Source organism: Gigantopelta aegis, chromosome 3 (assembly GCF_016097555.1).
Source record: "Gigantopelta aegis isolate Gae_Host chromosome 3, Gae_host_genome, whole genome shotgun sequence".
Taxonomy (NCBI): Eukaryota; Metazoa; Mollusca; class Gastropoda; order Neomphalida; family Peltospiridae; genus Gigantopelta; species Gigantopelta aegis.
This window is the reverse complement of record NC_054701.1, coordinates 26641412-26668995: the sequence shown is the minus strand read 5'-3', so window position 1 is coordinate 26668995 and position 27584 is coordinate 26641412. Positions and strand designations below refer to the sequence as shown.

Below are 27584 nucleotides of genomic sequence, written 5' to 3'. Positions count from 1 at the left end.
TGTACCTTACCAAACATAGAGAAATTTAAATACACACACACACACACACACACACACATATATTTATATTTATATATATTTAGATATATATTCTGTATTTTAGAATTTGTCTTTTGGATCTTATTGCATAACTGCTTATAATTGTGTGTGTGTGCCACATAAGTTACTACTTTGATTAAAAGTAACATATTTTTAATGTACATTTTACACAGACTGGACTACCTTTAATTTATCAGTTATAAAGCATGGATTGGACTATTAAAGGTACATAACTGGCCTGGTGCTTTTACTCTAGACTCGAAACAAATTGTATGTAATGTGTGGTGTCATTCAAGATTTGAGTTAAATAATTTATAGGCATGAGACTTATCAAAAGAGCATACATAAATCACAGAAATGATGGTGAATCACTGAAAATGTAGCAGAATTGGTAAATTATTACTGCCATAGCTTTTTTTTGTGCCACATCTGGTCTGAGGGCAGCGTTTAAAAAATGACCCATTCCTATAATGTACATTTTATCGCAGGGGAGATAACTACGGGTTGCGCTTTTTTGTTGTTTTTCTCCACTCTGTGACCACAGTGCCCGCAGTCCAAAGTTCGTTTTGTTTTGAAAAAAATGTGGAGAGTAGTATCAGCTAAACACCAGAGTTGTTACTGCATGGTGTTTGCTTCTCAGCTACAAATCCCAGTATGACATGCAATATTTAAACTAAAACGTCATAAATCATTAATGCTTATTCTAATATAGGAAAACAAATTGCAACCGACTGCATGGTGACAGTGATCATGGTCACGATGGTGGAACACCATCCTGCCTTGATTACTTATACTTATAGGCCGTCCCATCATTCTATAAAAATGTTGTTGGGTTTTTTTTGTAAATTATGGCATGAATTCGACCCGTACCCCCCTTTTTATGGTTAAGGCTAAGGTTAAGGCTAGTTTTAGGGTTAGTCTTTAGAGCCTTGCTATAAGGGAGGGTGGGATGTAGTTCATTGGTAAATCACTCACCTGAAACACGGTCGGTTTTGGATCGATTCCCGTCGGTGGCCCATTGAGCTATTTCTCATTCCAGCCAGTACATTACATCTGGTATATCAAAGGTTGTGGTATGTGCTACCCAGTTTAATATTTGACATCCAATAGCCAATGATTACTAAACTAATGTGCTCTAGTGGTGTTAAACAAATCAAACTTTTTTCTTATTTTTGTTTTTTTTAGTTCCAGTAGTGCTCTACAGCTGGTGTCATAAAGGCTGTGGTATGTACTACCCTGTCTGTGGGATGGTGCATATAAAAGATCCCTTTCCGCGATTCAAAAAAGAGTATCCCATGAAATGGCAACAGCACGTTTCCTCTCTCTATATCTGTGTGGTTCTTAACCATGTCTGACGCCATATAACCGTAAATAAAATGTGTTGAGTGCATCGTTAAATAAAACAATTCCTTTCTGTTTGTGTGATTGTGCATATAAAAAATTCCTTGCAGTTAATTCTATTTTTTTTTGTCTTCCAGACATTGTCAAAATGCTGCTCTGGTGTTCGCCTTTATAGGTAAGCATTTTTGATAATTGTAAGTATACTATACTTATATGTAAAACAACTGAATTCCAAATAGATAATTTGATTTGCTGCATTTATCAGTGTTCAGATTGGTTGGTGTGTATTTTCATTTTACTTTATATTATTTTAGTAAAAGATGTGAGGATATGTACATTGAAATCTCTCAAAACCAGACCCTCTGTAAATTGGAATTCCCACCCAAAGCCAGACATTTTTCACGGTCCTTTTTTAAAAATCAATACAGAACTTAACCTCTTTAAAGCAGATATATCCTAAAAACCAGACATTTTACTTGGTTTAGAGGGGTTTTACTGTATATAAAAATAAATAAAGTTTCAACAAACCATATTACATGTACAGTGGTGTAGAAATGGAAAATATTTCACTAGCCCTCCAGACCAGAACCAACTAAAACGTACTAGCCTGCCAGTATTTCTACTAGTCCGCCTGCCTATAGAACAATATATTATTGTTTAACAATATTATAATATGCACTTCAAATGATAGATATAAATTTGACAAAAATATTATTAATGACACTTGGTTGGCCAAGTGATCAACATCACGTGGTAAACAAAATCAAGCCCATACTCCCCCCACAAACCATGATTAACAAAACAATACCGGTAATTATAAATAAAAAAATATTCTGGAAAAGACTTAAGTTTTTCACATTTATTCTCATTTATTCTCAGTGCGGTAAATATTGTGTATTTCTTCATAATTCTGAACAGTTTGTTTGATTGGTTTGGAATTCTGGCATGGCTGAGTTGCAGATTTGATGGGGGGAAGGGGGAGTTTACAGTTGTCAGAAAAAGACAGATCGCCCGTCGGACAAGTAGTTGTATTTTTTAACTCGTCCGTCAGAATATTTACTCGCATTTGGCGAGTGGGCGAGTACTTTCTGCACCCCTGCATGTATTTTAAAGGTTGAGCTCAGTTTCTGTCTATTCACTGAAAATATATTAACGGGTAATATACAACATTCCTTTTTTTTATATATACAGTGCAACATCTGATGAAAGGGAGTATCTTCACAGAAGTATTGTTCCAACATACCATTTTCAAAAAAGCTTACCACGGCTGCCAATACCTAAACTGGAGAAGACTTGCGAGAGATATCTCAAAGCTCAGTTACCTCTGCTGTCATCTGCTGAATACGCAAACACTGAAACTATTGTCAAGGGATTCTTACAAGGAGATGGAACTGGTAGGTTCATCGTTTTTATTAGTCCCTAACCAGTTCAACCAGAGGGGACTGTATGTTTCATATCTGTCCTTCCATCTGTCTGTTTCTCACTCATACATGTATAGTTTTCCAGACTTTTTTCACAATGCCTCAAGATATTGAGCTGAAGTTTAGTGGATAACTGTTACAGATCAAGATTGACTTCCATGTTGATTTACTCCTTTGTCACAGAGTTGATGCCCTTGAACTTGGGAGATACAAAAATGTGTTTGGCCTGGTAGGGGACATATATTGCTTTAGCAGTACTCTCAGAATGCTTGTTTATCTAAGCTGAAATGCTGTTTACTATACTAAACTGTCAGCTATCGAGTTACATATACAGTGATCTCTTAAAATCTAAATGTGTGTAGAAATAAATTTATTTACATAAATTCGTACCTAATAGGAGAGGTTTATGTCTATGTATATTTTGAATTGCAAGTCTACACCAGTAAATATTATACAGTGATTAGTATCCACTGGAGTCTTTCTAAAAGATGGTTGGCACTCTCATGCAGTCATATTGGGCGAGATTAATATTTTCATAATTTGCTTTTAAAAGCTTATTGCACAGTTATTACTAATGCTACATTGTTTAGTGAACTTCCTACATCTGGTTTATATGAATACATTAAGTTTAAGGCATGGACTGTAGGTCCAAAGGAATGATATCTGGAGGGTGGGGTGGGGGGGGGACACAATCTCTAGTGATGGGGTCATAGACTCTAGTGGGGTTGCACAAACCATATTTTTATGTATATAGAGTCGGACAAAAACATACATTTTGATCTGGGGTGGGAGTGCACAGGTCCTCCCCCACCACCCACCACCCCGGTTACTATGGGCCTGGGACCTGTTCCATGAAGCTATCTTAGTGCTTCATTTAAAATCCAAATTAGACAAAACTGGTGATACTATGCCTTTCAAAGAACATAAAATAATAACAGATTACTGGAGGTACTGATGGAAGTGCTTTTTTAAAAGTATTATACTTTTTTCTTGGAAATACTACTTTTTAAATACTTTTTTATACTTTTTTCTGCAAAAAATAACTTAAGAATTCCAATTTCAAATTTGACCATCATAAGATTTGTGATTTGCTAGTCTTTTTTCAGGAGTGTTTTGTTTTTTTGTTCGGTGGAGTGTTTGCTCTCGGTGACCAAGTGACAGGGTACTGAAATATGCAGAACAGAGTGTTCAACAATCACAAATCCTCACAACATGGTACACACCATTCCTTGAGGTTTTGGGGCGAGACGTAGCCCAGTGGTAAAACGCTTGCTTGATGCGCAGTCGTGTTTGGGATTGATCCCAGTCAGTGGGCCCATTGGGCTATTTCTCGCTCCAGCCAGTGCACCACAATTGGTGTAACAAAGGCCATGGTATGTGCTATCCTGTCTTGCTGCTAATCGAAAAGAGTAGCACATGAAGTGGCGACAGGAGATTTCCTCTCTCAATATCTTTGTGGTCCTTAACCATATGTCCGACACCGTATAACCAAAAATAAAATGTGTTGAGTGTGTCGTTAAATAAAACATTTCTTTCCTTCCTTGAGGTTGGTCATAAGCAGCAAACATTAGTAGGACAAAGGTTGCGAATGTTATATGGTTACCTATCGGGGTAAGTTGATGGAAAAAAAATTTACGACCATTTTGATACATTTTTTGGGCAAGATTCCAAACTTTTTTTGACAATGCAGAGTGGCAGCACTGTGAAGGGTGTAGGAATTGCTATTGAGGAAATACTCAGCTACAAAGTTAAAAAGTTAAAATAAAATATGTCTATAAAAATATTAACTGAAAACTGGTTGTGTTTCAGTCCTGCATGAAGAACTTGTGGCTAAAGACAAGAACAATAAGCACACCAGCTACATTTCAGGTAACACACTGTTGATTTGTTGAAGAATGAAGATTATTTCACATGTAACTTAACAGTCTTCTTGTAACATGTTGATATATTCATATGATGTAATATTAATGATTCTATACTTAAAATATTTATACTGTGACACACTTTTTGAACAAATGAACATGATTCCAGACATAATGAGTTTTATCAGCTATGCTTCTAGACTCAGTTAATCGGCACCATTCCCCAAAGGCTATGTCATTTTTTATTCCCAATTTTGGAGTAAAAAATTCCCAGTCTGAATGTAAATAATTCCCTTTTTTTTTTATTATATAAAGATATATTTTAAAAATCATTTGTAATGCTTGACTAGCACCTGTTCTCTTCCCTATTATGATTGATAATGCAAAATAAATATATTAATTTGAATAATTTTATTATTATCAGGGCTTCTAGAATTTATATAAAATCAATTAGCCATGGGATCAGTGATTTTAGAAATTTACTAGCCACGATTAAAAATTCACTAGCTCTACTTTACTTTAAGTTAATACAATGTGACTAAATAATAGTAATAATCAGATATGTCACCTAAAGATGGAGATAGAGCTTAAAAATACTAACATTGGGGTTTTGGGTGGAGTCAGGATATTCATATTTACAAACTAGACTTAAGTGCAACATTTGACCATTTTTATTTTACTAGCCGTCGGGCATGACAATAGTAGTTATTTACTAGCCCAAAACTGAATATCACTTGCCATGGGAGCGGGGCTACCATAATCTAGAAGCCCTGGTTATTAAATGCAAGCACGTGTATAGTATTACTCTTTTAAATTCTAACTTAACATAATGAGATGTTTTTGAAATAAAATTGAATATTCCCTCTTTTTTTTTAAACGATGTTAAAATTTCCAAAGTGAAAGCCATGGGTTTCATGTCAAATTTGAGAAATAAAACCCTGTGATTAACATTTTGAGATTATACTTGTCAAGAGGTTACTGTCGGTGCATCGTCTACTTATTGTTTTCTATTTTTTCACATGTCAACCTTTATTTAGTATCCTATAGCCAGTATATGTTTCATGCTAGAGTGTCATTAAACATTCATTCATTTGTTCATCGTCCATTTTTCCATTAACTTACTAATATGTAGTTAGTACCTGTTTTTATCTAATTTTACAGATGGCAGTTTTGAGCAGCAGTTTTATGCAGCATGTTTTATTTCTAAACAATTGAGATGATGCAGCCCTTAAAATTTTTATCATAAAGCAAAAGCAATTTAGTACAGATAATAACAAAGTAATATCCTGATAATTATAAAAATGCTGTTGCAGATCAGTTTTGCAACACCGTTTTTGCTGATTGCAGGCACAAATTCCGAGGGCTGTATGATTATAGAAATTATTTTGCCAAACACATTTGTGAGTTTTAATGCTGATGCAGCTAGCTCTTGGGTGAACTGATTTTATTACATTTTACCAATTGTGAAAAGTTTGGTAATTTACTAGAACAAAATCACATCCAAAGCAAAATCTGAATCCTGTGTATTAGTTTTAGACAGATATTTTTAATACTAATATTTGATATCAATGATTTATGTTTTGCATACAGCTGTTGTAAATATAAAATAAAGCAACTGTTTTTTTTCAGACCTGTGGTTTGATATGTACCTGAAGGACAGATCCCCTGTTGTGATAACACACAACCCGTTCATGGTGTTCAATAACGACCCTAAACCGGAATATAACAACCAGGTACGTCTGCTGTCATTAAACCAAGTGAAAGTATCTCATATACTAGCAGTGTTCTTGCTCGGTGAAAATTAAAGGGGCCATCTGCGTGAAATGAAGCTGTCTGGAGTAAAATATAGTAGTTTGTGGAAAAATAAAGAGGGACGTGGAAAAATAAAGGGCTGCAGCAAATCGTGAACGGGGGGTCATAAAACATGAAAGGGTGTGTGCAATCATTGCTAAAATGGACCAGTGAGAACACTAACAAACTTTGCAGGGTATTGTTTTTCTTCCTTAATTTAAAATAACCTGCATTTTCAAGATGATAGTTAAACTTTTGATCCAGTTACATGTAAAATTTAAATATTTGTTGAGCTTTTTCTTTCTTTCTTTCTTATATATATATATATTAAGTGGCGAAACAAAATGTTTTTCTTTTAGCTGTTGCGAGCAACTAATATGGTTGTTTCATCAGCAAGGTTTATGAAAACACTTAATAAAGAAATCTTGGAACCAGAGGTCTTTCACTTGAATCCAGCCAAAAGTGACAATGAGAAGTTCAGGAAGTTTGTTAGGTTTGTATTGGACAGTGGTCATGATGTTGTATGGGCGGAACGTAGCCCAGTGGTAAAGCACTCGCTTGATGTGCGGTCGATCTAGGATCGATCCCAGTCGGTGGAACTGTTGGGCTATTTCTCGTTCCAGCCAGTGCTCCACAACTGGTGTAACAAAGGCTGTGGTATGTACTATCCTGTCTGTGGGATGGTGCATATAAAAGATCCCTTGCTGCTAATCAAAAAGAGTAGCCCATGAAGTGGTGACAGCGGGTTTCCTCTGTTAATATCTGTGTGGTCTTTAACCATATGTCTGACGCCATATAACCATAAATAAAATGTGTTGGGTGCGTTGTTAAATAATACATTTCCTTCCTTTCTTCATAATGTTGTATCTGAAAAATGTTATTGCTATAGTTTCATGATATCAGGATTTATTTTAAATTAAAAATATTTATTGACAGAATGTTATTACTGAATAAATAAAAGTGATTTCCTTATCACGTGACATAAACGTAACTTAACTTTGATATCTCATTTGTATTTTAATTACAGCATAATATTCATTAAAATGATTGTATTTCAGAATTTATTCATGGACTTTTCTTAGTTTTCATCAATGTCTTTTAGGATAATTTTAAGTAACCAAATGTTTTACTTTGTAGCAGTTTATATATTTAAACATGATGACATCCCTTTCACATAAACAAGATGGTTTTTAAACTCTAACTTACAAGTAAATAGCAATACCTGTATGTTTAGGCATATACAGTTATGTATTTTAACAAAAAGAAAATGCAAGATAATTACTCTAATATGTTTTATATTGTTAATTTTCAGATTTCTTCCACAAGCCATATCATGGTATGGAGCTTACTGGTACAAGGCCTTTCCTCTCGACATGAGTCAGTACAAGCGGCTGTTCAATTCAACACGAATACCAAGGTGATTGTTAATTTTAACTTGAAGAAAATACAGATAAAATATATTACCCCTTTTGTTATTGAGTAAAATACCAACAAGTTTTGTATGTCATTCAAGTAGAACCATACTCTTGTTTCGCACTCAATAATTTAAGTTATTGTTGGTCTGTAGATGCAGTTGTCATGTTACAGTTAATGTAATTCAGATTTGTTGGTGATTCTAGATGTAGGAATCTGATCAATTATTGGTCAGTCTCTGGGCAAGCTCTAGTTATCATAAAATTTTGACAATTTATCTATAAAACTTCAACAATTGCAGAAACCCACTTATTTTCTACGAAAATTATTATATTAAAATAAAATATGCCAATTGCTGTATTTGATCAGTGTCAGAGCTAGCCTTGACATGGATGTAAAATGGTCATTGAGATGGTGGTGGTGTGTGTTTGGTTATTGGTTTAATTTCAGATTTGGTTTTCCTTAATGTTTAAACATTGTCACATGTATTTGTGGATAACTAAGAGTTATTAAAACACTTGTTCACAGTGCAATGATTGTAGTAAGCACTAGTTTTTCAAGGGTCTACGTTGCTGTGTTTTCACAATACCATGTAGTCATATGAAGTGCTGATTTATTACAGAAAAAGCAAGGATGAGTTGTACACAGACGAGACTGCACGTCATCTTGTAGTGCTGAGGAAAGGAAACTTCTATATTTTTGATGTCCTGGATTCAAACGGTATTTCCCTCCCTTGAGTAGCTCTTACCTGTCTATCCCAAAAAGTTAGGAAAGTTATTTGTTGTAGCATTTGCAGTACATTTGTATTTAGATTTAAGTTTAAATATTCAAAGATTAAATCTTAAAATCTAAAATCTAAAAATTGTTGTCAAATTCTGTGCTGACTATTATTTTTATCAGTGCAGTAACAATTATACATTCTGAATGTAATGTCAAATGTATCTAGGTAAATGCATGACTGCATTGATTAATCTTTGAAAATAATGGCCACAACTACAGGTCTGTTTTAAGGTATACAGGGTTCTGCCCATAGTGGTCAGTGCTTGTCCTGTCAGACCAGCATTTCAAATTTGTTTTTTTCACCCCTCACAATTTTCTAGACAGAATAATGTGTTTGGATTTGAGCAGAACTGTACTTAATTTTTAGGAGAGGCTGGGATCCTGTTACTCACAAAAAGTCATGGCTTCCTATAATAAGTTTGATAGTAATTTGTAATTAGTATATATTTTTAAAGAATCTACACTGTTTGAAATGCACATCATGTATTTTACCGGTACTCTAATTCTTCTTTGTTTCTGCCAGGCAATATATACCCAGCAGAAGACATCATGTCACATATAAAATACATTCTGGAGGACTCGGCTCCAATACCAGAATACCCAGTGGGAGTCATGACTACGGAGAACAGGGATGTGTGGGCAGATGTGAGGACCAACCTCGTTAACTCAGGTGTGCTTTAATTAATTCTTTACTTTTTTAACAATTTTACTGGTATCATTTTTCAATTAACCTATGCCTGACCACTGCCTCGTGTTGCTGTTATACAAGTGGCACAATACCACTCAATTGTTATCAGTTAGGTCTACATATAACAAGTAACTTCAAACAAATGGGTTATTTAAATACTTCAGAGGTCAACCAATGTGTAATCATAAAAGAAAGATTTTAAAAAGCATATCAGAATTTTGTAGTATTTGTTTTTTATGAGGAACTATTTCCTAATACCAGACTATATTAAGCTGCTGCAGCAAATAACAACACGACACATGGTGGTGTGTTGTCTTAACGTTATCAAACAAGAATAGAGTGCATCATATGATTTTAATTCCTAACTTTTGTGACACATATGCAAGGTAAGATAAAAGAGTTCACTATTAAAAACAATATGCCTTTTTTATGTCTTGAATCAAACTGAGTGAGTGAGTGAGTGAGTGAGTGAGTGAGTGAGAGAGCCAGTATTTAATAGCAAAAATAACCTTCATTTGGTTTTTTTATTTTGTGCTTATGTCAAATTAAATGTTCAAGAATGCTGTCCAAGGCATACACACCTCGTCTATCAGGATCATGTTTTCATGCACGGAATCAATTGTAAGAAAGAAGTGAAATTCAACAAGCTAGCTCTGAGTGTCCAAAACATTTTGCCAAATTATGTCCAAAAATGCAAAATTCAGTTATTTTCAAGCAAATATCAATTATTGCATGAATATTTTTTCCACCAAATTAACAAAATTCACCAATTGTTCTTAAAATTCGTCAATTGGCAAATTTGGCGAGTGGCAGGGCTAGCCCTGATTTTATATATATATTCACAGTTTGGGTTTGAATTATTAATGCCTGCATGAATTATAAAACAAACTGAACATCTGTGTATCAGGACAGTGAATTATGTATGGCTTTCAATTCAGTTGTTTAAATTTATATATTAAAATCTTTCAGGAAATGAGCATTTACTTAAGTTGATAGATGGTGCGATGTTTGCTTTGGCCCTGGATGATAAACATTTGACGGACCCCAACGACATTTCCAGGTCATTTCTTCACAGCGATGGAATCAACAGGTTTGTGCAGATTATGACACAAATCATAGCACACGTAATAAGATATTTAAGTATCAAGTAGAACTGACTTACCTGGTGATGATTGTGATGATGGTGTTTGTGGTGAGGGTCATTTTATTTAAACCCATTTTTATTTAAATACTAGAGTACTGTAAATATGGGACAAATGCCTATGGTTATTTCCACATTTCAACCAATGGTCTATCACTAGTATATAAAAGGCCATGGCATCTCTTTCATATAATGTTTTTGTCAAACAAAAGCTTTCTATATTTCTCTCCAGTAATGACATCACTAATGTCTATTATCGACCAGGGGCCTAATTCACAAAGGTCTCTTAGACTCTGCTAGACAACAAAGCATCCTCTTTGTAAGTCTTTTAGCATTGCACTGCGAGATTGCAAAGTTGCGAGAGTGTAGTGAATTAGGCCCCAGACCTTTAACACATCTTTCATCTGGCGGTCATTAACTGAGTAGACAACAGGAAACCAGTGATGTGTATTGAGACACAAGCTTGATGTTGAGTTATATTAATGTATATAACTAGAAAACTTTAACTGTTACAGAAAATATAACATAATTTGTACATTTGGAATATTATATTGTTGAAATACATTAAAAAGTTTTCTTAATACTGTTGACAAAAATAATAGTGGTGAGTTATCAGCTTAACAGTGCTAAGTTTTACTGTTGAGTTATTAAGCGCACCTAGAGCAAGTTGGGAGATGTGCCGACAGACTTTTTTAAAGAACAGGGAATCTGTGCGATTCGTCTCCTACATGTTACAACCAGTGTTTTGTCACTGTTTTTGGTTTTTATATTTTTATCAGAGTTGTATTGCAACCCTGAGTTTTGTGTGGTTGGGGTGGATGATTTAATGTTGCATTCGAGTTACCATTTCGACAGCTTCTGACATGAAAATAGCATCCGAAATGCTCTAGAGCTCGTATTTCTCTGAACTCCGTTTTCATGATAAAAAAAATAAAGCACATCCCTAAAATGTTCCGTCGATGACAATCGATCGGTGCAAAAGTGGTGTGAGACTATTTTAATACTTTTTTGTGCCATTTCAAGTGGGAAAATGACGCAATTCAGTACTTGATAAAGTTTCAAAAATTTTAGTTGATAAAATAGCAAAATATTATAAAATTTAATTGGAAGTGTAGCAGAATTATTTTGAACACATTTATTATTATATTTTTAGGATACTTTGTTTTATTATTAGTGAAAATAGCTAGATTTGTTACTGAAAAACATTGTTGTTGACTATTTTGATGGAACCAGAACTTACTTTCTTACAAGTCCCCTCAAACACAAACAAGTTTATATTACAAGTTTACAACTTGGAATTATATTTTTTTTCAAGCACCCCTGAACCATATATCTTTGCAGATGGTTTGACAAATGCTTCCAGTTGCTCATGTCAGATGACGGAGTAGCTTGTGTAAACTTTGAGCATTCATGGGGTGATGGAGTTGCCGTGCTAAGATATTTCCGTGAAGTTTTTAAAGACTCGACTGAAAAACCACAGGTTCATCCCACAACCAAACCGAGCGATGCAAATTCATCTCAGAGAGTGCAGCGATTGGGTATGAATAAATTATGACAGTCTAATTAAAATATAACTGTCAACATAAACCATGTATAATTGGTCTGAATTTAAAAACGCTGTGAGCATTATGTTGTTTAAAAAAAAGCAAGGCTTTAATAAAGTTATTATTAGAGTTATTAGATATCATTAATTTCCTCTTTCAGAACATAAAAAAAAAATTCATACGAGATAGCAGGGAACATTTTCTTTCCTAGTTTTTATTAGTCACAATTTGAAAATATATAAACAGCTAATATTTAACATTTTAGTAATTGTTTAGCGATCTTTGAAACTTGCTTATTTAATCGTGATGTGATACATACAAAATTTTCCCTGGTTAGCTGAAATAATGTGATATCACCAAAACTGATGTAAGAGAAAAAATTGTGTTTATTTCTTTAGAATTTAAGCTGGATGGAGCTACAAAAGAAGCCATTAAACAAGCTAAGACAAAGTTTGACAAGAAGACCGCCAGCCTAGATCTACAACATCTGGAGTACCAAACATTCACTCGCAAAAAATGCAAACAGCAAAAGCTTAGTCCCGACTCAGTCTTACAATTAGCTATTCAGGTAACGTACAAGTCGTTCTCTAGATGACATATACTGTGAAATCACAAGTCTAATTTTCATGTAATTCGTGGTCAAGTTTTCTCCAAATTTATGATACTACCTTCCAGGGGTGGGGAATTAGAAGAAAGGAATACAAATAAAAATTATAAAATCATTTTTAAAAGGTGATATTTGCCAAATAGTGTTTTAAAAACAAAATCATAGTGACATTTGTATATTTTTATCTTGAATCATGAACGCGAAACGATAAACATCAAAACATGAAAGAAAAACAAAATGTTTGATCACATCAGTGAAAAAAACTAATTATATATATTTTCATAATGGAATAAATAATATAAAAAAGGAATAAAAGTTATGCATTTTAACTCCCATATATGTATAAAAAGAACCAGTATTCAGTACTATCCTGAAAATTAATAAACAATAACACCGTTGGAGCGTATGACAACTTGAGCTAGCACACGTTTAAACAAAGCAATTAATAACGTTGTCGCCGATTGGATGACATTTGACCTCTCCTGGCTCTAAAGATAACCGGTTTAGCTATTCCAGCTCACTCCCACTTAAAAAAAAAAAGGTGTAAACCTTTTTTTTAAATTTTAAAGTCTTTTATAATTATTTGATACACTACATTGAACAGTCAAGAAACACATTTATAGATTATTTCAGAATATTTTATGCTATTTCAAGCAGTTTTGTATTTCACAACAGCCTCTTGCCTCGGGAGTCGGACTCGGACACTCGACCCGACACTGGCGACAGAGCTCCGTACACAGGCGTTGTTGACATGTGTTGATTGTGACCAGTTGCAAACTCTGGGTCCTTTGTTTTAATTGGGCTGTAATACCTTGGTAGCTTTTTCACCAAGAATGCTGTTATTGTTAACGTCTGTTTTATCTCGTTACCAGCTCAGCGGCTTTGACAAATGTCTAGCCTAGTGGCAGTAGATTGATTGTAGGTCCGACTTATGGCAGACTTTAAAATCACAGACGTCTGAAACACCAGTCAGTTTGACCACTATTTATTTATTTATTATTATTTTAAATCATGCACAAGATACCAATGCCTGGGCAGGCCGATCCAATTGTCAGATGGGAATTTGTTCCTATAATAGAAAAGGACAGGTGCTCCGGACCGACAAAAATGACAAAAGTGGGACCGGCAAACACACGTTTTTAAAAAATAATTTCGGTCTCAGATATCGAGAATCGGTCCAAGACCGGGAAAAGGGGGCTTTTCCCCACCCTGCTACCTTGTATACATTAACTTCAGTAAAATGTGCAATTTAGTAAAACCACAGAAATTTAAGACTAAAAAATAAATGATTTCACAGTAATTAGCTATTCATGTAACTATTGTTTGACCTATCTATTCAGATAACGTAACTAGCTATTTTGATAACTCTTATAATCTAAATATGTAGGTAACATAACTGTTTATTTGGTTAATTGTTTTACAAAAAAAAATTAATGTACAAATCATAACTGGCTACTCAGGTAAGTGTCTTCCTACATATATATGTTTTTATATGTGCTAGTGATGTATATGATAATTAAGATTTCTTATCATTTGTCTTTATGAAAATAACAGTGGTGTGTTATCAGCTTAACAGTGCTAAGTTTTACTGTTGAGTTATTAAGTGCACCTAGAGCAAGTTGGGAGATGTGCCGACAGACTTTCTTAAAGAACAGGGAATCTGTGCGATTCATCTCCCACATGTTACAACCAGTGTTGGTGTTATAAACATTAACCTGACCTATCACCAAGTACATTCCCCTACTTTACTAATTGACTGGTCAGGTTAAGTATTCATGAAAAGAGAAACCAATCAAAGGGTTTCTTCAGTTTGGGTGTAGGTTTTAGTCACTTACACATTATTGAAATGACATTTAAATACTTCTTTTTCACATTCATTCTTTTTATTTTATCCGACTGTTGTGTTCCATAAATTTACAAGGACAATTGGCCCTACAAATTTCAAATGCATGTACAACCGGTTCAATAATTTATCAGATTATGATCAATATTTGTTTTATTTCCATTTCTTAAAGTCCACTTTTTTTCTAGAGTTATGACCCGTTAGATTTTCTTTTTCTTTTACCGTATAGTTATTAACTTGCTGTTGCAACTATTAAGCTTTTTCTTATATCAGTTCAGTGTATGGTAAAGTGAAATATTATTACCATATTTTATTTCTTTGTACATGTATCTACATCCTTGCAGTGTGGGGCCAGTTATCAAAGGTTGGGCGGACACATGTTTTAAAACAAACTCTCGATGTTTTTTGTCTCACCTTTATGAAATAAAATGGCCAAATATGCAAGTCAATTTTAGGAAGAGTAATTTCTTGTCCATCTACAATTTTACATATATTTTTAATACATTTGAATTATTTTTTGTTTGCAACAGATAAGATAATTCATTTGTATAGTTGTCTTATAACCTAACCTATTCGGGTACATGTCTTCCTACATAAAAAGTTTTTTTTGTATATGTGCTATTAATTTATATGATAGTTCAGATTTCTTATTATTTCTCTTTATGAAAATAACAGTGGTGTGTTATCAGCTTAACAGTGCTAAGTTTTACTGTTGAGTTATTAAGTGCACCTAGAGCAAGTTGGGAGATGTGCCGACAGACTTTTTTAAAGAACAGGGAATCTGTGCGATTCATCTCCCACACGTCACAACCAGTGTTGGTGTTATAAACATTAACCTGACCTATCACCAAGTGTATTCCCATACTGTTTTAATGGACTGGTGTGGTTAAGTATTCAGGTTTTAGTCACTTACACATTATTAAATACTTCTTTTCCACATCTGACTGTTGCCTTCCACAAATTTACAAGAACAATTGTTCCTACAAATTTCAAATACAAGTACAACAGGTTGGATAATTTATCAGATTATGATCAATATTTGTTTTATTTCCATATCTTCAAGTCCTCTTTTTTTTCTTTCTAAAAGTTATGGCCTCTTAGATTTTATCTTCCTTCTACCTTATAGTTACTAACTTGCTGTTGTAATAATTAAGCTTTCATTATATTAGTTCAGTGAAATATTACTACCATATTTTATTTCTATCTCTCTAAATCCTTTCAGTGTGGGGATAGTTAACAAAGATTGGGTGGACACATTATGAGGTTTAAAACAAACAAACAAAAAGTTTTTTGTCTCACCTTTACGAAATAAAAAGGTCTGATATATGTATTACTTTTCTGGGAACATTTTGTTCAGTATCGCATCACGATTCACTGCGCAAGTTTTATAGATCGCTACACAATTTCAAAACATTACAACAGTAGTTGCTAATCAATTTTCAATTGAATAGAAATATCGCTAATCAAGATTTTGAAAACAAAATGTTCCTTTCATTTACGATGGTAGCAACCTTTATGTTACTGTACAGTTTAACATTAAAGTTTCGCATTTAAATCAGTATCTCACAAACTATATACGACCTAGGTTTATGGTTCCACCTAGGGATATTTATCTCTGTGTATTAAACTGTTTATGGTAGGCGAGACATTTAATTACGCTGAATTCTTGTTCCTTTACAGCTCGCGTACTTCAGACAAACGGGTAAAACGGTGGGAACGTACGAGTCCTGTAGTACTGCAGCCTTTAAGCATGGCCGGACGGAGACGGTGCGACCGTGTACGGTAGCTACAAAGAGGATGTGTGATCTGATCTTCAATTCAAAGACTCCACCCACAGTGGAGGAGCTTCAGCAGGGACTGAAGAACTGCTCAGAGATGCACCAACAGCTCACAAGGGAAGCAGCAATGGGTACATTTCTCTTTGTAACACAGTGAAACTCATCAATCAATGAATATGTTTAACGACACCCTAGCACAAAAATAGAGATAGGCTATTGGGTGTTGAACAAAGGTAAGGGAAACCCATCAAAACCCAACCCTCTGTAAACTGGAATTCCATTAAAACAGGACATTTTTTTACTACCCTTTTTTAAATATCAATATATTATAGAACCTCTCTAAACTGGATGCCCCTTAAAGCCAGACTTTTTTCCTTGGTTCCATGAGTTTCTGGTTTAGAGGGGTTTCACTGTATTGTAAAAATACCATTGAAAAAAAGATTGAATTATGTGTAAATTTGGAGATGAGAGTTTAGTCAAGAAATATGATAGGGAATCAATATGAATTATATTTGTTTCATTGATACTGTTTCATTACAAGTTACACAATGTTACATAGTGTACTTCAGTTTACAGGTTACTGAATCCACAAAATGATAATTTACTGATATAAAAGGTTTGAACCATGCATCCATTATACAAGCCTTAAAAATATTTATTAAAATGCTGCTTTGTCAGAACATTAAATTAAATTCAGTGCTGGGTTTATTTATTATTCTTTTATTAAACAAGTTTGGTTTTGTGCAACTAGGTCACCAATAACAAATACAATACCAACTGTGAAATAGTGCCATTATTGGCATATTAAAACTTATCTTTTACTAAAAAAAAAAATTCCACATGATATCTTGAAAAAATAAAAAAGTAGTGTAATAGTTGGAAGAAGAAAACATGTTCCACAGTGATTGTCCTGAGGTGACGATGATGTAGTCTTAATACTTGAATAATACATTACTCTACAATAAGAGTCTATAATTTTCTTTTGTATACTTTTAGTCCCGTACAGGGCCAACCGGAGGGGACTATAGGTTTCATCACCGTCCGTCTGCCTGTCTGTCCCACATGTTTTTCAGAAATCTTTGAGATATTGAGCTGAAATGTTGTCTATAGCTTCAACATGTACTGTTACAGATCAAGTTTGACTTTCATCACAATTTACCTATTTTTTATGGAGTTATGGCCCTTGATCTTAGGAGATGTGAAAATTAGTGTTCCAAACTTTTTTTCAGAAGACCTATAGATATTGAGCTGTCATTTTGTGTATAAGTTTATCACATACTGTTACAGATCAAGTTTGACTTTCATAGTGATATACCCATTTTAACGGAGTTACGGTCCTTAAACTTAGGAGATGTGGAAAAAAAAAATCAAGATTTTTGTAATGCCTGGAAATACCAAGATGAAATTTTGTAAATAGCTTTATCATTTGTATTTTTTTTTTTTTTTTTTTTTTTTCCATTTTTATTAACATGATATCCACATACATAATAAGAGAGACAAGTATAATACGGTACATAGTTACATGAAGATTTAATATATCAATTTCTTTTCTTCTCTCCACAGAGACAAAAAACAACAACAATAACTCAGCAAGAGAGGCCAATTATGTACTCAATATTCGGGCTAAAAAAACCAACAAAAAACCAACAACAACCAAACCAAAACCTACATTTTAAATAAATTGTGGCAAATTGGCCAAAATTTGGTGAATCTATCAGAATTACAGGAACAAAAAGCAATAGTCTTTGTTATATAATAGTAATCGGTCAAATCATTTGTATATAGCTTTACAGATCAAGTTGAAATTTCATGGTGATTTACCTACTTTTCAGAGTTATAGCTCTTGAATTTAGGAGATAAGAAAAATTGTTGGGCTTGGTAGGGAACATGTATCACTTTAGAAGTACTCTCAAAGTGCTTGTTCATTTATTGTTATTTCAGTTCCATCCAGTGCACCACAACTGGTATATCAAAGGCCATGGTATGTGCTATCCTGTCTGTGGGAAACTGCATATAAAAGATCCCTTGCTGCATAACGAAAATGTAATGGGTTTCCTCTGATAACTACTTGTAAGAATTTTAAAAAAAATTTGACATCCAGTAACCGATGATTAATTAATCAATGTGCTCTAGTGATGTCGTTAAACAAAACAAACTTTTTTTTAATTGCTATTTCAATGTTTTAGGTAAGGGATTTGACAGACATTTGTTTGCTTTGCGACACTTGGCTGAGGACTCTGGAAAGGCTCTCGATTTGTTTGAGGATCCGGCCTACAAGAAACTGAACCACATCATTTTATCAACATCAACACTCTCTGACCCATCTGTTCTGATTGGAGGCTTTGGAGCGGTCGTTCCAGATGGCTATGGAATCGGTAGGCTGTGACTAGGTTTTCTTTTAACTATAGTTTGTACAGTAATTCCTCTATTAGTACTAGGGTTTGACAAATCTATTAGCCCTTGGTCCTGGCTAGTGAATTTTTGGTCTGGTCTAGTGGAAATTATCAAGTGTATTACTATAATACATAGGGCACTAGCGAAGGCTTCTGAGAGGGCTAGTGACTTTCTCAAACATTTGTCAAAAAACCAGAATGGGAAGGTTATACAGTGGTGCACTTGATATATAATAATAATATATGATTAAGGCAGTTTTTCTAAACTGACTCGTACCTTTTTAAATTGATGTTAATTGTGTTTATTTTTCATTTTTGTCAGGCAAGGAACTTTCAATAGTGAGTTAATGTTGGAATACAGGGTTCCGTCAAAGTACTTCAGTTGGTTACAAGTTCTTGAAAATGGGCTCAAACAAAATCCTTTCTAGAAATCCCTAGATGAAATAGATTGACAGACATATGCACTGACAGACAGATACAGACAGACAGATATACAGAGATATAGTGCTGTTGATGTTGAAAAGTCCTTCATGTGTTTGCATTATTCTGTTAACTTTGACCTCTGTATTTTAGGTTATGCTGTCGAAGATGGTCGACTTGGATTCAATATCACTAACTATCCCCCCGCAACAGATATCAATGATTTCCTCAAATGCTGCGAACACAGTTTGGATGACATATATGATATTTTTAATGGGAGAGTACCAAGCAAGAGATCATGATGCAGGATACTGTTTATCAGCATGTGTTTATCCAAGCACAGATTTATAACTTAAAAGAATGAGTGTTTTCTCTATCATCAACATAATTATAAAAAAAAATTATTGTTTAATATATATTTTATTTTATATGCTAGTAGACTCTTTCTTACAATTCTTTTGTGTATGATGGCTTATATAATACTAGTCACAAAACAAAACTGACTTTATTAGACATTAGTTCATGATTTCATTGTGGCTACCACAGTTAACACTTTGTAACAGTTGGTCCACTTCAGGACATTATGTTGGTGTCAAGAATATGCTGTTGCCTGTGATATCACTACGCAGATGTGTGTGCACTAAAATTGGATGAATCTTTGCTAGCTCTGCATGTAGCCCATGGTCATGTGGTCCGTTGATGATGATGTTGGTGTGCATCCATCTATGGTTAGGGATGATCTGAGCATTGATCAACCTTATCAGTTGGTCCTGCCTCAGCATGCTACATGGGAAAGTCCAGAACATAGATCAGACCTTTCCCCAGGATATTTTTAAGGAGCTTACATTTTCACTATCAGTTTAAAGCAAATGCAAGTGCCAACTTTGTTGTCTATGACAATTGGTAATCGACTGTTGTTAAATGAAAGGGTGCTGAGGGCCCTGCACCTAATTAGGTATGAAGGACATGCTTCACTTATTAGAAGTGTGAATACCTGTGTACTGTAAAGTTTCTAAAGTTGTTACAACCAACAGTTGATTGTCACATATAGCCAATTAAAGCGTAGAGGCAATGGATTTAAGGTCCTTACATGATGCCAAAGATCCGACTTACACACCTAAGGCGTAGTGGCCCCCTATGCCATATGCCTTTGAGGAAACCTCTGATAGATCATCTAAGATGGTCATTGTGTTTTGTTCATGACATTGTAAAAGAGATGTACTTGTGTTCTGGTCACAGAAACACCATCAGATAGTGAGACATTCAGGCAGACTTTGTGAGGTTGATCACTGGTTAGTTGAGGCTTGAGATCAGCTGCAGTGGTAGTCTGAACTTTCAACTTTGAACCTGGAGGATCTAAGGCCTGCCATTTGCACGTTTTACATGACCCTGCACAATCTGTACATGCAAGATATTTTGCAGGCCACTGTGTGTGGCTGTCAGTTGACACATTTCAGATGTTTGTATGTCATCCCAGTATCTCAGTCGCAAATTAATTTACTAATTTTAATTAATGTAAAAATTCTGTATCTAACAGTTTCTTTTGGGGATTTGATTTCTCATTGACATTCAATGCTACAAACCTGTGTTATCATGAAAATGTGTTTTAAACTGCTGATGGAATGTGCCACGGGTGCTTGAATATTTCATACTGTGGATGGTTATACTGAACTGAAATATGCTTTAAACTGATGATGCAATGTGCCACAGTTCCTTAAATATTTTATTCTGTGGATGGTTATACTGAACTGAAAATGTGCTTTAAACTGATGATGCAATGTGCCACAGTTCCTTAAATATTTTATTCTGTGGATGGTTATACTGAACTGAAAATGTGCTTTAAAGGGACACGCCCTAGTTGTTAACCATTACGCCGTTGTAATACCACAAACTGCATTTTTCGTATTTCATAAAATGCCACAGGCCTCTGAGAAAAAAACGTTGACCAGACACGGTCTAATCTATTTTTAGAGGGGATATTCCCATTTCAATGTCACAGACGTTGGTATACCACATGACCGTTATCATTTTGGTTCAGTTTGTTTTCTCGTGCACGATTCGCACAATCAAAATCCGATTTGTTGTCGTTTGCTTGTTGTTCATTTGTGAGATTTTTCTTCACAGTTCGTGAACATTTTCAGTAACAATAAAGTTCAGACAAGTAAGTATCTCAATACAAAACGTTACAAACCCTTAAAACCAATAATTTTGCTAAGTCTTACGATATCTGGAGAGGGGATACAACCAGGACAGAACAGTTGGAACATGTCCAGGAGAGGTGAAAGGAACGCACCCCAAGTCTGTGTACACTCTGTGAAATTTGTTGTGACATAGGCATTGTTGTGCTTCGAGCGACATCTACCGGTGACATCAGAATACTAACTTTCAGAATTATTTCAAGTAATTGGGACATGGGGATTCCCATGGTATTTATCGATATAAAACCTGCTTTTTCACTCCATTTGATAAAAACGTGATCTAAGTGTGTTACAGGTTTGTAGATTAACCAAATTATAATTTATTTTCGCTGGATGGAACTAGGGCGTGCAGCTTTAAATGGTCAATGGAATGTGCCATGGGTCCTTGAATATATTATTATATGGATGATTAGATTAAGTGAAGATTGAAATTTAGTTGACAGTGAGAAATGCATATTCCAGCTGATCTTTTCTAAAACTTAGTTTAAATTGTGAATAAAATTTGAACCTAATAAGAAATCTGCTTTTGGAATTCTGACTGCTCCAACAGTCAACTTACCGTACTTCGGTATTAATTTTGTGTTAAAACTATCAGTCTGAGAGCATTTGCCTTAGAGACCAGATACCTAACAAGAAGGGCTCATTATTCAATAGCTTAATATTGTATCCACTTTTTAAAAATAAAACTTATAAACATAATTTTGACAAGATTTTACTTTTGATGATCATAAGACCAGAGACCATGGAAACCTATCCCGCTCAAGCAAATTGTCTTTTTTCTCAATATATTTTCCAGGGGAGCACCGAATATAGACCCTGCCCTCTGGTAAAATCCCTGTACATGTGCCTGCACTATTTAGCATCTTACCTTATGCTGGAGCATAAATTACATTCCACTTTATTTTTACAACAATTGGGGAAATGTACTGGGTTTTTTGTTTTTCTTTACTTTTGATAAAATTGTGATATGTTGAAATATTAAGTGCCTCACTGTGAACTAATTAGAAATGTATAGAGCCTGTTTGTGTTAAAAGGAAACCGATGAATTGGCATGTAATTTTATTATGAATACAGCGAAAACTTTTATAAAATACATTAATAAGTTTTAAACCCATACCACCTCTAATAAAAAAAACATTTGAATAAAGATCGGTGTAAATGAAGGACTTTACAAATTAACATCAAATTCTAGGATGGAGATAAAATGCTGGAACAATCACCATAGGCAACTGCACATAGTTAATAGTAATTGATATGCAGTATGCCTGATTCGCAGTTGGTGTGGGATCAATTCCTATCGGTGGACCCATTGGGCTATTTTTGTTCCAGCCAATGCACTACAACTGGTATATCAAAGGCTGTGGTATGTTGCATATAAAATATCCCTTGCTACTAATGGAAAATTGTAGTGGGTTTTCTCTCTATGACTATGTCAGAATTACCTTATGCTTGACATCCAATAGCCGATGATTAAAATAAATCAATGTGCTCTAGTGGTGTCATTAAACAAAACAAACTTTAAGTGATGTGTAGTACACAAACACTAAAGGCAGAACTGCACCAGGTTTGTCTTCATCTGGCTACAAATCAATGTGCTCTAGTGGTGTTGTTAAACAAACCAAACTTCTTTATCTTGGCTGTTCCATCAGCTGGCTTCATCCCTTTATTAAAAGAAATTTAACCTATGACATTTTATGGTAACCGGTACATTTTTCGATTTACATTGAAATGTTTTGGAAAAAATATGAAAGTTGGTATGAGATTAAAATTTAATATAATATTATGTTTTAGCTGTATTTATTATTATATAATCATATACCTATTCATCTGTCCCTTAAACATTTTGCAATAAACAAGTAAAACTGAGTATTTTATGCTTCTTTTTTTTAAAGTGTTAATACCCATCTGTGGTGTTAGTCATTTTACTCTGCCCACAATGCCTTGGGCAGTTTGGGAAAAACAATCTCCAACCCTCAGCAGGTTACATTATTAATTGCTGGCAAATGTAAACTTTGTTTTGTGGGTCAGTGGGTAGGGTACTAGAATATTTTTATTTTGCACCTTTCCAGTACTCGAGTATAACACAACAAAGAAAACGGCCTTTAAAAAAAAAAAAATGAAAAATGCATTCTGATCATTCGGTCATAATAAAAGTAGCTTAGCGCCTGGGAATTCAAGTCTTTCAGCTAAGACTCTGTGCTCATGACAGCTGATAAATAAAGCCTTGTGTGTTGAATACCGCGTGTGACTGATGAATGATTTAATGTTCAACGACACGATGCATTTATCTCGACCTACGTGTACTAGGTATTAGCAGGGCAGTAGGACTAGGGGATTCTTACACTAACTATCGTCATTACCGGTACACGGAAATTAAAAGTGACCGAAGTGTTTTGATACTTGTTGCATATTAACATAAATGTATAAATACCGATAATTAACAACATGAACGTACATATGCTGTACAAAATTGTCATAAAACAGGCGCCTTTAAGCCCTCCCCTCCCCCCCTCCCCCTCCCCCCCCCACCCCAACAAAAAAATTTCTATTTTGTTTTCAATGTATTTTCCGGAGGAGCATGGCTCAACCTCACTAAATTTTGAGTAAAAGTCAGTATCTTATCTGTGATATTTGTATTTTTGCACGGTTCTTTACACTGTTTTTCTTAAATCTTGAATTTTTATATTGATGTTGATCATCACCTTATTTGTTTGCATTACCATAGTTTGACACCCAATAGCCGATGTATTTTTCGTGCTGGGGTGTCGTTAAACATTCATTCATTCAATCTCACTAAAAACTTTTCACCTTTCTAGACCCCATCCCCCTCCATCTCCCCGCCTCTGCCTGTAAAATGAGTTGCAAATGAGTTACAGTTCAGGGGCCTAATTCACTAAACTCTCGCAACTTTGCGATCTCGCAGTGCAATTCTAAAAGACTTGCAAAGAGGATGCTTTGTTGTCTAGCAGAGCCTAAGAGACCTTTGTGAATTAGGCCCCAGGTGATCGTTCAACGACAAGAAGCAAATTAGTTATGGGGTAGGAGCACATTGTGATTAACTGATTAACACCTGAAACGGATTAAAAAATGGACACAACCTGATTATAAAAAGCATTCCCCAAGACGAATCCAGGTTAGTTATTTCGCTCTAAAACCTCTTCGTATCCGAGTTGTTTCGCCCTTGTTCCCGTTCGCTCAGTTGTTTCGGCCTATATTATAATAACTGGGTTGTTTCTCCTATTGTAAGCTCATTTCAGTCTAAATGGTATGTCACACGATCCGAATATTTTGTACAATAATAGCCAGGAGAATAACCCGATTGCATATAGCAACCGATGAAATAGTAATGTTTGTCTAGTCAGTTGGCTATTCTTGTCCGAGGCTCGCGTATCGTGTGGTGTTGCCCTTTAGACTTCCATAGTTTTGCTGATATATAGTTCTAAGTATTGAAATTTGTATACGAACAAATGGTTTATTAGTGGGTTGTTTTTTGGTTTTTTGTATAGACATTATACGGTAGTTCCTGATCACTTCAGAACTTGTAAATTAGGCTAGCATACATATCAACGTGTTTGTGTGCCTATTCGTGTGTGTGTGTGTGTGTGTGTGTGTGAGAGAGAGAGAGAAAATACTACACAATCAAATAAATCGGTGCCGGATTTAAAAGGGGGCAACTGCATCGCCGCCCCCCCCCCCCCCCCGCCAGAAGGGCCCCCCAGACTAAGGACTTCCTTTATAATAAAAAATGTAATAATTATAAAATTAGGTTTTTTTTTTTTATTTGTCATGTAATTTAATTTTTATTTTGAGGGCCCCCCGAACCTGAAGTGCGCCGGGCCCCCAAAGGTCTAAATCCGGCCCTGAAATAAATACTTGTATAATATGTTGGAATTTTACTATGAGAAATTTTTCCACTAAATATAGTATTGTGCACGTCAACACATAGTTAATGTAGCTGAAGAACATTTTCTGTAGGCTAATTAGGGGTCATTAGACGACCCTTAAGTTCACACTCGGCATCAGAAATACTTAAAATACATTATATTTGTTTGCAATCCTTGGGTATAGCTAGTTCTCCATTAGTACTACTGTGAGTTTCACCTTTGTAATTTTCGTTTACTATTTCAGGCTTCTGGAGATTGCGGGAACGATAATTTCGTTCACGCGTCGATCGCGTTTTCATTCGAACATTAAATTTAAGACATGTTACATCATTTACGTGGTCGTGATGGGTTACCAGAATTTGTTTATGCACAGCCCGTAAATAGTTTACGCCAATTTTCAATTCTCAGAGGGCTATACGTTTTTGACATTTTATGGAAGTTATTGAGGGCATTTTTCTTCTCGCCGTCTACTTCAGTCTGAACGAATATGTATGTATTCGGGCTTATACAAATTTCAGTTGCAATATTTATAAATGCATTTGACTTGGTATTTTATAAAAATAAGGTATAACTGCCTTTAAAACGAGGGGGGACATTAATGATCTTGAACAGCCGTAAAAACTACGTATACATACCCATTCCCGCATATGATACATGATAAGGGTGCGCTGGGATACATAAGCAATAAGCTCGAAATTCAACTCTTCAAAAACGGATGTTTTCTCAACAATGAATGGTTCAAACATTTCAATTATTCTTGCTCTGCTGTGCATGTGCAGATGAAAAGAGGAAGGGGAGTTCGCGCTGGTATGTTTTTGTGACCATTAAAAAAAAGTTCATGTTTTCACGCACTCTTTAAATAGAAAATAATGAGTGGCCGTTAGATACCATTTATCTCACGAGTTGTTTTAAAATGTATCCAGCGAGCGAAAGCGAGTTTGATACTTTGTGAGATAAATGGTATCTAACGGACGAAAGTATTCGATTTCTTACATATCCTCACAACCAAAGTGTTAAACAAATTTTAACATCTTTTTCGACTAAAAATATTTACAACCCTTTGCACTTGTAGCTGACTTACAAGTCACAGACACATGGTTGTCAGGTTAACTATACGTCACACTAATCGATTTCCATCGTGTTGTTTTTCATTGGATATATGACATTGGTGACATTGTCATCACCTAGGAGCTGCCAGTGGTATTTCTTAAAATTGTTAACACACGTACGTGTTATTAGAAATAACGCATGGTGTTCTCACCAACGGGTGTGTAAGACAAATTGTTAATTGGTTTAACAATTCTATTGATTCAATAAATCATTCACAATGCGTTCCTATACAATTAACATTTTGTTGGTCGTCATTGTCAATAGCCGCTAAATCTCCTCTCCATATTACAAAACGAATAACTCTTCATATTAATCCGTTTTGTCGAATATATATACAAATCGGTTAAATTAGAAGGGGTAGACGATTTTTAAAAATCAATTTCAGCAATGGATCCACCGACGGGGAGGGGCGGGACGTAGCTCAGTGGTAAAGCGCTCGCTTGCTGTGCGGTCGGTTTAGGATCGATCCCCGTCGGTGACCCCATTGGACTATTTCTCGTTACAGCTAGTGCTCCACAATTGGTGTAACAAAGGCCGTGGTATGTACTACATGTATCCTGTATGTGGGATGGTGCATATAAAAGACCACTTGCTACTAATGGAAAAATTATAGCGGATTTCCTCTCTAAGACTATATGTCAGAATTTCATGAAGTGGCGACAGCTGGTTTCTTCTCTCTATGTTTGTGTGGTCCTTAACCATATGTCTGACGCCATATAACCGTAAATAAAATGTGCTGAGTGTGTCGTTATAAATAAAACATTTCTTTCACCGACGGAGAGCGATTTATCGCTGAGCTACGACACTCCCACCATCGCCACCCAAAAGTAATTTAATAAATCCTCTTACCCTGTTTTTCGAGGTACTTAAATTTCTGTTTCCCATTCACCGGAATGACCAAAAATTTACTAAGTTAACAGTAAAAAAAGAACAAAAGTTGCAATAACTGGAAATATTTTACACTGCCTAATAACTATAGAGCCAACTGCTTTAATTTTTGTTTTAAAATGTAAAAAGTATATCGTCAAATAATAACAAATTACAACCACATTATTCCAAAACCAAAACCAAACTAAATTAAAATCTCTATTAAAATCGGTTATATGCAGAGCCGGTTTATCCTCATCCAGTGGGGGTTGCAAAATATATACCCTGGGAAAGTGATCCCGCTATTTGTGTACAGGCTCCGCGGATCCTTAAACCGGCTTTGGTAATGGGTTTGGTGTCATACGTTTACATGTACCTGTAAGACAAATACATGTGTTCAATCGATTGATTTGAAGCTGTTTATCATAAAATAAATGTAAATTAACGAAATACGATACTTATAA

At 34.9% G+C, this 27584-nt stretch overlaps 1 protein-coding gene across 1 annotated transcript; it reads left to right on the top strand.

The window, feature by feature from the left end:
• Positions 1-580: 580 nt before the first annotated feature.
• On the top strand, positions 581-19473 carry LOC121367783 (carnitine O-palmitoyltransferase 2, mitochondrial-like). Its single transcript, XM_041492150.1, has 15 exons — positions 581-691; positions 1518-1555; positions 2572-2774; positions 4611-4670; positions 6293-6396; positions 6814-6947; positions 7767-7871; positions 8490-8587; positions 9171-9317; positions 10305-10425; positions 11818-12014; positions 12419-12588; positions 16151-16379; positions 18435-18623; positions 19215-19473. Exons 1-15 carry the CDS (start codon positions 620-622, stop codon positions 19361-19363), a joined length of 2016 nt encoding a protein of 671 aa, XP_041348084.1. The 5' UTR covers positions 581-619; the 3' UTR covers positions 19364-19473.
• Positions 19474-27584: the final 8111 nt, after the last annotated feature.

Bases quoted from the DNA above. Each gene is read 5' to 3' on its own strand.
- LOC121367783 (XM_041492150.1), top strand. From the start codon at position 620: ATGTGGAGAGTAGTATCAGCTAAACACCAGAGTTGTTACTGCATGGTG. The intron at 692-1,517 runs GTATGACATGCA...TTTGTCTTCCAG, and splicing joins CTTCTCAGCTACAAATCCCA to ACATTGTCAAAATGCTGCTC. The intron at 18,624-19,214 runs GTAGGCTGTGAC...TCTGTATTTTAG, and splicing joins TCCAGATGGCTATGGAATCG to GTTATGCTGTCGAAGATGGT.